This window comes from Nomascus leucogenys, chromosome 5 (assembly GCF_006542625.1).
Source record: "Nomascus leucogenys isolate Asia chromosome 5, Asia_NLE_v1, whole genome shotgun sequence".
Lineage (NCBI taxonomy): Eukaryota > Metazoa > Chordata > Mammalia > Primates > Hylobatidae > Nomascus > Nomascus leucogenys.
Genome location: NC_044385.1, coordinates 78,736,554 through 78,749,559, shown reverse-complemented (window position 1 = coordinate 78,749,559; position 13,006 = coordinate 78,736,554). Strand labels below are relative to the sequence as shown.

The following is a 13,006-nucleotide window of genomic DNA, read 5'->3' as shown; positions in this document are numbered from 1 at the left end:
CATTCTAAGACATCCTCAGTGCATGGCTAATTGCTCTGGCACTTGAGTATTTCTTTGGGGTCCCAGGATTCAGCATCCCGCTCTGAGGGATGCAAACACCCCCACATATTCAGAGTCACCGGGATGCTGTTTGGGGGGCCAGTAGACAGGATAGTGTGAGGAGAAAAGGGGGCATCCGGGAGTGCAGGACGAGCTGCCCGCGGCGGGAGAGTGAAGGGAGGAGTGAGGTGAGGCGCTGGAAGGGGTGGGGACCGCTGGGCTGGCCCAGGCGGGACCGTGCACCGTGTGTGCGCGCGGCGTTGAAATGCCCTGCACGTCGGGGCAGCGGGACAGAGCCCAGGGCGCCCAGGGAGTCTCCGAGTGCCTCGCTCCTCCCGCCGCAACCATGACAGAGAATTCCGACAAAGTTCCCATTGCCCTGGTGGGACCTGATGACGTGGAATTCTGCAGCCCCCCGGTGAGTACCGCCAGGGATTCCACACGCAGGGCCCGGGTTGTGTGTTTAGTTACACAGTTCGGACTTAGGGGTGCGTGCCACCGAATGGGTGTGTTGGCGGGGGGATAAATTTGGGTCCCAAATGTGTGCGTGGGGTGTCGCCCCACTCGTATGAGTGTGCAGCGGTCACGGCATCCACAGGCGGGTGCGGAGGGGCGTCCCGTGGCCAGTAGAGGGTGCAGGTCCTGGGGCAAAGGCCCTGTGCTGCGGGGTTTGCTCATCCCACTTCCACGCCCGACTGCAAAGGACCCTCGGGAGGGAGCGCGGCGAAAGGGGCACCCGTAGGAGCCCGGGCGAGCTGTTTCCCGCCCGACTCCCCACTCCCTGGGGGCCACCGCGTGGGGCCCGGGTGCGCGGGGGGCCGCAGGTGCGGGCGGCACCAACGTGACGGTCCCTCTCCCGCCCCGGCCCGCAGGCGTACGCTACGGTGACGGTGAAGCCCTCCAGCCCCGCGCGGCTGCTCAAGGTGGGAGCCGTGGTCCTCATTTCGGGAGCTGTGCTGCTGCTTTTCGGGGCCATCGGGGCCTTCTACTTCTGGAAGGGGAGCGACAGTCACGTAAGTCCGGAGGGCGGCGCGCAGGGACCCCCGTGTCGCTCATGGTGCCCCTAGGGGGAGCCCGAGCGCGGGCCGGCGAGGGGCGCGCGGCTGCCGGAGGGCCCCTTGGGCCCAGCGTGAGCACCCCTCTCCCATCCCACGCTGGCATGAGGCTTTCCGCCTTAGGTCAACGTTGTAGAAAAGCAAGTGAAGGTTTCACGCGAGAAGATTGAAGCGTAGAGTAGAGGAGAATGCAGTGGACGGTCCGAGAAAGGCCGTTCTCGGCTCATCTCCCACTAAGCAGTGGTGCGACCGTGGGGAAGGCACGTCACCTTTTGGCCTCAGTGTACTCGTCCTGAAGGGAAAAAATGGAACTGGACGATCTTTAAGGCCTCTCCCTGCTAAGAAAGGCTGTGGATGTAAAATTCAGGACAAAGATAGCGGAGGCATATTCAGACTCATATTCAGACCTATTGGGAAGGAATTTTTGCCTTTCAGAAGGTTTTTTTGTGACCTAGCCATGAACGCTCCCTTTTCTCTCTGGAAAACAAAAACAAACAAACAAACAAACAAACAAAAAGTCTAACTTCCTTAAAGGTGGAAAATCTCTTTAACAATCAGTTCTGACCTAGTCATCACATGTGGTTTAATAGTAGGTGTTTTACTAACTGCTGTCCTACTTTCTTTGTATGCAACTATTTATTTTAAAGCTCCATGGCTCTCGAGGAGTATAAAGACTGTTTCTAAGTTGACTGGGCAGAGCTCCAGTGTGTTCTCTAAATACTCCGAAAGTGTTCACCTATGTAAAAGGGGGCATTTTATCTTGATGACCACTGCCAGGTCTGGTATAAGCTTATTTCGACTAATGGAAAAGAATTCCATCTCCAGGGCACACACAAAGGGCTCTTTCATAATCACTATCCTCAGAGGATTGGTGATTGCTGTTTTTTCCTCTCTCTCCTACCGTGAAATGCAAAGCATGAACGAATTCCAGTACTTACAGAAAATGGTGCTGAAAGCAATTCAACCATTTTACACATCACATCTTCTGCAGTCACTGCATAATTTGTATTTTTAACTCAAATGTCTAATGTAGATAAGCATGCCATTTAGCACCGAGTCTGTTTTAGAGACTATATCAAATTTACAAGCATCGATTTGTAAGATCAGAATTGCACTGTATTTTGTGGGTATTTGAAAAGTGCTTTAATGTATTTGTATTTTAAATATAGAAGCTGGGCCAGATGCTCATGTTTGAAACAGCAAATGTGAATAAGAGAATGATTTCAATATCTACATCTCCATTAATAGCAGGGTTTAGATTGTCATCTCTTTGGGAAATTCTGTGGTTTTGGAATGTAAATGCTATCTTTTAAATAACAAAGCCTCAATGGTATAGGTCAATGGGGGATAAATATGCTTTTTTTTGGTAAAGATTCTGGACATGATATATTTTAAAATGAATACCATTTGTCACTTAATTACTCAAGGTAAACATCACTAACTGACAAGCTTCTAAAAAGAGAGATTAAACAATCATACTGAATAAGCACAGCTCCCTTTTTTCATATCTTTTACTTTACTGCAAGATGGTTGGTTGTCTGGTTTAGGAGGGCAGTATTAAATTCTAAGAATTCAGAGGAATAGTGAATCACATTTTATTGCCAACAATCAAAGTTATTGCTATATCCTATACAGACAGGAGAATGAAGAAAATCATGATAGTTTTTTTCTCCCTGATCCATATGACTTAAGTAAGAAAAACAAATCACAAAATACTAAATAGAGTAACTTTGGCACCATCTAGGCATAGCACATGCACAGGTCTGCTTTGCCTGAATACAAATCTAAATAGCTCAGACAAAATGTAATCAAAAAAGGTAAGTCTTTGTCAAACAGAAAGACTTGTCAAACCAAATGGATTATCCACTCTTTGGGGATTATCTGTGCCTTGGCTCCTCTATATTGGTTTATAGAGGAGAACCAGCTGTAATTCACCTCCTATCCTTTTCATGTGGGTAAATCCCCTTAGGACAGGTTTACTGAAATTTAGCTGGAGGACTATGAAGCACCGGAGTACTAATAATCAGGGGACAACTGAACTGGGCTCCAATATCGAGACCATTTTTCATCCACATTATTGTAAATGGAACAAGGCATTGAAATATGGGAAATTTCCACCAATATGAAATAACTGACAACCCCACCCTATGGGATGAGGGAAGGAGATCATTGCTTGGGGCCTTTCCTCTCAGACTAATTCTTCTAGACATTTTCCCAAACATTATGTAATTAATCTTATAGAACGTAGGCCTTATTAAAAACTCATTAGCAAATATCCTTGGCTGTAAAAGGCACCATATTGAGCAGAATTTTGGCAAATAATAAATTTCATCTTATTTGGATAAAAATAGCCTTGGGTGTCCACAGCTCCATGGACTTAGAGCAGATAAGGTAATTGCTGCTCCAACAGCCCAGCCTCGTCCCTAGCTCAGAGTCTAATATGTTAGAAACTGGACTGCCTCCTCCCCCAATATCCTCCCCCAGTAGCTTCAGGAGGGGGACAGCTTCACTGCTGTCCCCATGCAGATGGTGAGGTGCACATAAAAGGTGGGCTGCAGGCCGGGCGTGGTGGCTCACGTCTGTAATCCCAGCAATTTGGGAGGCCGAGGCAGGAGGATCACTTGAGGTCAGGAGTTCAAGGCCAGCCTGGCCAGCATGGTGAAATCCCATCTCTACTAAAAATGCAAAAAAAGGCCAGGCGTGGTGGCTCACGCCTGTAGTCCCAGTACTTTGGGAAGCCGAGGTGGGTGGCTCACAAGGTCATGAGATCGAGACCATGCTGGCTAACACAGTGAAACCCTGTCTCTACTAAAAATATATATATATATATTAGCCGAGCCTGGTGGTGGGCACCTGTAGTCCCAGCTACTTGGGAGGCTGAGGCAGGAGAATGGTGTGAACCCAGGAGACGGAGCTTGCAGTGAGACAAGAGCACGCCACTGCACTCCAGCCTGGGCGACAGAGCAAGACTCCATCTCAAAAAAAAAAAAAAAAAGAATTAGCTGGGTGTGGTGGCGCATGCCGGTAGTCCCAGCTCCCTGGGAGGCTGAGGCAGGAGAATGGCTTGAACCTGGGAGGCGGAGGTTGCAGTGAGTCGAGATTGTGCCACTGCACCCCAGCTTGGGTGACAGAGCAAGACTCCATCTCAAAAAAAAAAAAAAAAAAAAAAAAAAAAGGTGGGCTGCAGCTGCACAACCAAGATGCCCTATGTCAACCTTGTCCAATCCGTGGTCCTGCATGTGGCCCAGGGCGGTTTTGAATGCAACCCAACACAAATTCGTAAACTTTGTTAAAACATTATGAGATTTTTTTTTTTTTTTTTTAAGATTTAAAAAAAATTCATCAGCTATCGTTAGTGTTAGTGTATTTTATGTGTGGTCCAAGACAATTCTTCTTCCATTGTGGCCCAGGGAAGCCAAAAGATTGGATATCCCTGCACCTAGTTAGCGAGGCTTTCTGGGGAGAAGACAGCCAGGGGTAGTGGCGGAGGAATGTGAAATTCAGACAACAGGCCACTCTTCTAGTGTGACAACCTTGTCTCCTTAAGAACTGCTAAGAATTTAGAAATGGTTATGTTCTTAAATGTTGCATTGCTTTACTAGTAAAAGCTTATGTGCAATGTTCTTTAAAAAAAAAAACAAACAAAAAAACAAACCAGAACCTCTTGTCACATGAGTGGAAGACACTCACATGGGTGTTTCCTGCCAGGCTTCTTCTGACAGTCATCACTGACCTATATGAACACTGGCTGCTCAGAGAGCACCAGACAGAACAGAGCCTTCTTTCCAAACCTCACCTGCAGGAGTCCCGTCTCAGCCAAAGAAAACAGGTTTCCCAAACCTAGCTGATCATAAGGGTCACCTGAGGGCAAAGGGGAAAAGAGACTGGTGGACTGTGCTCTAGCTCCACTAAATCAGAACCCCTAGGAGTGGCTCTTGTGATCAGGGAAGCCTAGGAGACAGTAAATTGCAGACATCTAAGTTCCTCAGAAAGAGACAGGGAAGGAGGGGCAATGAGGGATGGTTGAGCTGAAACAGGACACTGGTATTTTCTGTCCTGCTGAATGAATGCTGTTCCTAAAAGGGTGCTGGATAGCAAAGCCATTTCTGTATCTCTGCTGATAATAAGATAGTGCACTGTGGGTCTTGTAATAATGAGTTTTCTTCAAGAAATGGATCCAACAATAACAGATCCTTTTTCCAGTGTTTGCGCATGTAGCAGTCACTCTTCATAATGAGGAAGAAAAATCAGACTTGAATTGGATCTGAGCTATTTGCAGTTTTGACTGGCTAACCTGACATTAAGTAGCAACAGTTTTTCATCAGTTCTCATTCCTCCCCTTTAAAGATTTATATACGTGTGTATATATACATATATAATTTATATATAAGATATGTAGATACACATACATATGCATCTAAATCCAAAAAACAAAGAAACCCACCTCCTAGCCCTGCCACACAGAAAGGTCTACCAGGACAGCAGCACATTGAGCAGGAGTAGCATCCGAGTTATTTTGAAACCAGTGCAGTAATCAGGTGTCTGAGCCCTTTAGGTCAGCTAATTAGTGGCAAACTTTTAAAAAAATGTTTTAAGTGTTGAAATTTGTCTTTCTAACAAAATGTTACTCAGAAATGCAACACATAAGACAGAAAAAGCAGAGCCACTCTGGCTAGACTATGGATGGACAGGAGAGAACAGAGTGCCACAGTGCCATCCTCACCTCTAGGCCATGCCCGGGAGATCCCAACAGTTCTAAGGACATAGATGAAAGCCACCTATGAGGTTCAACTTCATTATACACTCGTGGCAACTCACAAGATCCAGAGATGACTGGTGTGGCCACCTGTTTTCCTGATCACTGGACCGGTGCTCTTCTGCAGTGCCAGGTCCCTTCCCCTCTTCCACACTCCCCACACAGCTCATAATAAAATGCCCTACAGCACCATGGGCCTGCCCCATAGAGTCGTTCAGGGAGTACTACCGTTTTGAGCTGAAACAAACGTGCACATTGGCCTTCCTTTCCACACATGCTGCGCTACATCAAGCATACCCTGGTCCTGTCTGCAGTCCTTTCCATATACCTAATACCATATACCATATACCTGAGACACTGCATGCCTAATCTTGACCAAAGGATGAAAACAACTTGTGAAATTGAGGTGCCCTGCAGACGTGTTCAGCTGGGAGCCCAATTAACCTTCTGCCTCCTCAATTTCCATTTATCCATCAATAGTGCTCAACCCAGATGCATAATAGAATTGAGCTTTAGAAAAAGAAAGACCTATGCCCAAGCGCCCTCCCCACAGCTTCTGATTTGATTTGTCCACGGTGAAACCCAGGCATGGTACCCAGAGAGTCTACCCAGTTGCTTCTAAAGTACAGCCAGCATTGCAAATTACGGAGCTATTGGAATAGGTGTCAGAGACAACCAAAGGTTTTATTCTTAAGGTATTTTTAAGGAAATCATTGCATTAACTGCTGTATGAATGAAGTCATCATATATAAATGTATTATTATTAAGGACTATCTCTTGTATCTCTGAAACATATGGACACTACCTCATACACTGCCATTCTAAAGATAAGCCCTGAATTGCTCAAAAAAGAAAGCATCACTAACTCTTATGCTCACTTTCAGATTTACAATGTCCATTACACCATGAGTATCAATGGGAAATTACAAGATGGGTCAATGGAAATAGATGCTGGGAACAACTTGGAGACCTTTAAAATGGGAAGTGGAGCTGAAGAAGCAATTGAAGTTAGTGATTTCCAGAATGTAAGTATATTTCATGCATTTAGAGAATTTAACCAGGCAAGCCTGGGGGACTTTTCTAACTCAAGGAGAAGCAGCGTTTCTCACACACATCCAAATGGTAACTGTTCTTTACAGCAGTGCCACTAATCCACTACATGTAGCATATTCTCTCTGAGAAAGGACCAAACTTTGTCCTTCATATTTACAAAAGAAAAAAACAACACTTCAGCTGTAAAATACCAAAAACAGAAAGAACCACCTTTATTGAATTCATGTACATAAGGATTTAGCTGTTTTGAAAAAAATTTTTTACTTCTAGGAAATTAAAGGTATGTCCCTAGAAGTCAAAATAAAACTTGATTTTTAAAACTGGAAAAAAAAAAAAACCACAATACCATAGCATTGAAAAGAGCAGGTTCTTCTTGGAATTATATAAAAGTCTTGGCAGAAAGACTTGAAGGAGCTATTTCTTTTCAAGCGGATTTCTGTAACATGATGAATAAAATGCTCAAAACAATCCAAGAATGTTGCAAGATTTGAAATTTAAATTTCCGAAGAAGAGGGATATTCTAATGACCTAATAATCTCATCAACAACAGGTGGGATCTATTTGCATACTTTTCTCAATTCCGATTTCCTATTTAATCCAGAAAATGACCATGAGCAAATTCTCCTATTATAGCATATGTTTTCTGACCATAGCATATTATCATAGCATATTAGAGATAAAACATTCACATCTCCTTTGAAAAGGAGACTGTTTTGTTTTGATTTTTTAACAAAAATTTCATTTACAGGCAATCTGAGACATTAAGCTGTGCAGCAATGTTTCGGTGTACATCTGCAAACCACAGTGTCACTCCAGGCCAAATTTCCTGTTGGCCAACATAAATATTTTATGCTCTTTTATGTTTTACTATGAGGAAGAGGCATCACTATTTGTGTTCTCCTGTTAAATCTGCAGATGGAGTAGGTGAAACTTCATAATGAAAAAAGGCTCTTGAAAATAATGTCTCTTCTGATAGTTTATTGGTCCACAAACACCTCATCAACCCATCTTCCTCTGATTGATGAGAAAAGCTAAAGATGCTTTTCATTTGAGTGAAAGCACTCCTCTTGTTGGTACCAGAATATACCTCATAAGTCCATTTGAATACCCAACAGATGCTAACATTGGAGCTACTGTGATGTTAGATATTATTTGATCCTGACAAGGACTATGTTCAGAATGGTCTCTGCCCTGGGGACAGCCTCTGCAGCTCTGTATGTGCCCAGATGCACTTTGTTTAGTCATAGCTTTGCAAATGATTCTGGTCAATGCACAAGTATAATTTCTCTGCACTTATTAAAGGCTTTTACTGCAAGACCCAGGACGGGATAAAATCATTTTTCTTTCTACTACTCAATATAAACTAATAAAATGTGACTCCCCAACACACATTATTCAATCCAGAAATTGAATACCTGTGGTGTGCCACAATATTAAGATATGCAAAGGGAGCTACAAAGATGAATAAGAAAAGATTCATCTTTCTTGAGATGTTCATGTATCAAAAGTATTCTTTTAACATATTTTAATCCCAAACCTATATTTCTGTTTTATAATCCTTTGGTTCTTTTCTAATAATGGTATCGATTGTGTTTTGTTCTCATAGACCAACAGGGCCACAGATATTTTATAAACTGATCAATTCTCTTTGATAGCTTCCACATTTCTCTAAGTCAGAACTGGTGAGTGGAACATTTTTTTGATGGATAGAACCTGTTATGGGTTTAAATAAGCCTGAACTTTCAAAAACACATGAATCAGCCACTATGGTACCTACACTATTACTTTCTCCTGTATTTTGAATCAACAGTCAAATTCAAGAAGCATTTATTGAGACATACTGTGTGCAAGAGATGGTGCTAAGCAGGCGAAATGCAAAAATGATTGACCCTTCCCTCAAGGACCCCTCAGTTCAGTTCAGGAGGCAGACACACACACACAAATAGCTTCAGGTTAGCCTGGAAAATGTGTTCCAATGAGCTATGAACAGAGAGGAAACATCCTTGCTGAATAGGGGACTGGAGCAGGTCTTACAGAGGTAGTGATGACCAAATCAGGTCCTGAAGAATAATTAGGATTTCAACTGTCAGACAGTTAGGGGAAGGCTCTCTAGGCCCAGGGAAAAATAGAGAACACGAATGTGCAGGCTCGCTCCAGGGTTCTAATTCTAAGTAGCCCAGTTCAGCCCAACTTCGGGAAGGAAGGAAGATGGGGATGCAGGTGGGGCTAGATTATAAAAGGTTTTGAATTGTAAATGAACAGTCTCCCTGGTTCATCCAGGACTCCACCAAGATTTTAGTAGAACCCAGTGGAAAAAAACAACCCCCGATGGAGGACAGCACTGAAAAAAGTGCTCCAGGCTCTCCACCCTAAGAGATAGAAAAGCCAAGTTCATTCATACTTTATCAGTTACATTCTAGTTATACTCTCACAAGCACCAGTGCTGTTGCTTTAAGCCAACCCCCTCGGACTGAATGCCCCATTTATATAACAAAAAGCCTTAGAAATTGAAAGAATATCCCATCAAAAAGTGGGCTAAGGATATGAACAGACACTTCTCAAAAGAAGACATTTATGCAGCCAAAAAACACATGAAAAAATGCTCATCATCACTGGCCATCAGAGAAATGCAAATCAAAACCACAATGAGATACCATCTCACACCAGTTAGAATGGCAATCATTAAAAAGTCAGGAAACAACAGGTGCTGGAGAGGATGTGGAGAAATAGGAACACTTTTACACTGTTGGTGGGACTGTAAACTAGTTCAACCATTGTGGAAGTCAGTGTGGCGATTCCTCGGGGATCTAGAACTAGAAATACCATTTGACCCAGCCATCCCATTACTGGGTATATAACCAAAGGATTATAAATCATGCTGCTATAAAGACACATGCACACGTATGTTTATTGCAGCACTATTCACAATAGCAAAGACTTGGAACCAACCCAAATGTCCAGCAACGATAGACTGGATAAAGAAAATGTGGCACATATACACCATGGAATACTATGCAGCCATAAAAAATGATGAGTTCATATCCTTTGTAGGGACATGGATGAAACTGGAAACCATCATTCTCAGTAAACTATCACAAGGACAAAAAGCCAAACACCGCATATTCTCACTCATAGGTGGGAATTGAACGATGAGAACTCATGGACACGGGAAGGGGAACATCACACACCAGGGACTGTTGTGAGGTGGGGGAAGGGGGGAGGGATAGTATTAGGAGATACACCTAATGCTAAATGATGAGTTAATGGGTGCAGCACACCAACATGGCACATGTATACATATGTAACAAACCTGCACATTGTGCACATGTACCCGAAAACTTAAAGTATAATAATAATAAAATTTAAAAAAAAAAAAGAAATTGAAAGAATAAACTGATGGGCATATGGGGGTTCACTGTATAATCCTTTTAATTTTGTGAATATTTGAAATTTTTTATTTAAAAAGCTAGAGAAAGTAAAGATAGCATAACCTATCAATTCAGCCTCCAACTATAAGGTAAAGGAAAAATGAAATGAAACTAATTTATATTAAAAATACGGACTTCATATGTAAATGTGCAGCCAGATGCACTAGAAGATATCAAGTCAAACACTTATAGTAGTAGCTGAATTACTGTCAATGCCACAGCCCAAAATGCAGATAGACACAAGTGTGTGTTGGCAATTTAAATGCTATGTAATTTTCTCAAACAGTGAAGACAAGTACTGTTTTCTCTCCATTTCACAGTAATTGCATTCCTAGGAAATTTGTTGTACATTAAGACTATGCCAAAAATTACTTTGTGTTTACATATAAAACAACATTGGGTTCTAGACACTGATATTTACAAACAGGTTTTTTTCCTCCAACCCAGGACAATTAGTTCTTCAGGACTGTCCCAGTCTGTGCAGGACCTGACATCCCTGGGCCCTGTACAATAAAGGTCAGGAGTGCCTGCAATCTTTGTGGCAACCAGGAACTTCTCCAAGGATTTCTAAAGTGCCCTCTTGGGGACACGAACCCCTACCATCCTTGGGAACCTCTGGTTTAAGCCATAGAAATAGATGAGATACCTTAGAAAGAAAAAAATGTGCAGCCAAGGTAAGAATACGTCACTCTTTTGAAAAAAGAATGTTAGATTCTTGGACTCTCCACTCATCACCCTTGCTAGCAAATTTCTTCATTACCACCAGCTTCTAAAGCCTGTCTGTTTCCAAAAACAGGAGGTTTGCTTGGCTTTCTTGTGCTTCTTTTAGTTCCCTCTGTTTAATCTCTTAATATATCTGGCTGCTTGATGTGGAGTTTTAGCTAGACACGGTGGTTAATATGTGTGAATTCTTTCCCACACTTCCCACCCCATGGGGGTTTCAGTTCTCACTGCAGTGTGTCGACTGTCAGAACCAACTTAACACTAGATTCCCATTCAGTGCTGAGAATCCTTTAGTAGAATCAGCTTTCCCCTTTGGGGATATGGTGATGGTTGTATAGCGTTCCCTCCACACATCTCACATTCAGGGGATGTGTTTGAAGTTAAGAGAAAATGTCACATAAGAAGGCATCATCTCCCTCCCTTGCCTTCTGTTTTTCAAACTATGAGTCCTAAATTTACATGCCAAATAAGAGCAGCGGCCCTACAGGAGGTAGCATGAGAGAAAGCAGTTATTCTCCACGTGTATTCCTCAGGCTGCCAGTGGAGCATCACTTGGCTTGTTAGAAATGCAGATTTTAGGCCCCACCCCAGACCTACTGAATGGGAAACTGGGGGTGGGGCACAACACTATTTAATTTAACAAGTCCTCCAAGTGATTTTTTTTTTTTTTTTTTTTTTTTTTTGAGATGGAGTCTCGCTCTGTCGCCAGGCTGGAGTGCAGTGGTGCGATCTTGGTTCACTGCAACCTCCACCTCCTGGGTTCAAGCGATTCTCCTGCCTCCACCTCCCGAGTAACTGGGACTACAGGTGCAAGCCACCAAGCCCAACTAATTTTTGTATTTTTAGTAGAGATGGGGTTTCACCATGTTGGCCAGGATGGTCTCCATCTCTTGACCTCGTGATCCTCCCACCTCAGCCTCCCAAAGTGCTGGGATTACAGGCGTGAGCCACCGCCCCGGCCCAGGTGATTTTTTAATTTGCCTTTTTAAAATTGTTACATAATATTTTATATATTTATGGGATATATGTGATATTTTGTTACATGATAGAATGTGTAATGATAATGTTAGGGTATTTGGTTTTCATTTCTATGTGTTGGGAACATTTCAAGTCCTCTCTTCTAGCTACTTTGAAATATACAATACATTGTTGCTAACTATAGTCACCCCACTCTGCTACTGAACATTAGAACTTATTTCTTTTTTTTTTTTTTGAGAGGGAGTCTCACTCCGTCGCCCAGGCTGGAGTGCAGTGGCACGATCTCAGCTCACTGCAAGCTCTGCCTCCCAAGTTCGCGCCATTCTCCTGCCTCAGCTTCCCGAGTAGCTGGGACTACAGGTGCCTGCCACCACGCCGGGCTAATTTTTTGTATTTTTAGTAGAGACGGGGTTTCACCCTGTTAGCCAGGATGGTCTCGATCTCCTGACCTCGTGATCCGCCCGCCCCGGCCTCCCAAAGTGCTGGGATTACAGGCATGAACCACCGCGCCTGGCCTAGAACTTATTTCTTCTATCTAACTGCATGTTTGTACCACCCATTAACCAACCCGTCTTCATTCCCCCAGCTCCACCCATATATCCTTCTCAGCCTCTGGTATCTATCATTACTTTCTGCTTCCATGAGATCAACTTTTTTAGCTCCCACATAGGATTGAGAACATATGACATTTGTCTTTCTGTGCTTGGCTTATTTCATTTAACATAATGACCTCCGGTTCCATCCATGTTACTGCAAATGACATGATTTCATTCTTTTCTATGGCCAAATAGTATTCCATTGTGGAGGTATATATATATATACCAGTGATCCTTCTCCCTTCCAAGTAGCTGGGACTACAGGCACACACCACCACACCTAGCTAGTTTTTAAAATTTTTTTGTAGAAATGGGGTCTCACCATGTTGCCCAGGCTCATTGCGAAATCATGGGCTCAAGCAATCCTCCTGCCTCAGC

The 13,006-nt window shown here is 43.4% G+C and overlaps 1 protein-coding gene across 2 annotated transcripts in view; it reads left to right on the top strand.

The window, feature by feature from the left end:
* The first annotated feature begins 272 nt into the window (after positions 1-272).
* CNMD (chondromodulin) overlaps positions 273-13,006 on the top strand; it is a 37,387-nt gene continuing 24,653 nt past the window's right edge. For both annotated transcript variants that reach the window (XM_030813463.1, XM_030813462.1), the window contains exons 1-3: positions 273-457; positions 912-1,052; positions 6,735-6,875. In XM_030813463.1, coding sequence (XP_030669323.1) covers positions 305-457; positions 912-1,052; positions 6,735-6,875 — 435 coding nt within the window. In that variant the 5' untranslated portion in view covers positions 273-304. The remainder of the gene's footprint in view (positions 458-911; positions 1,053-6,734; positions 6,876-13,006) is intronic.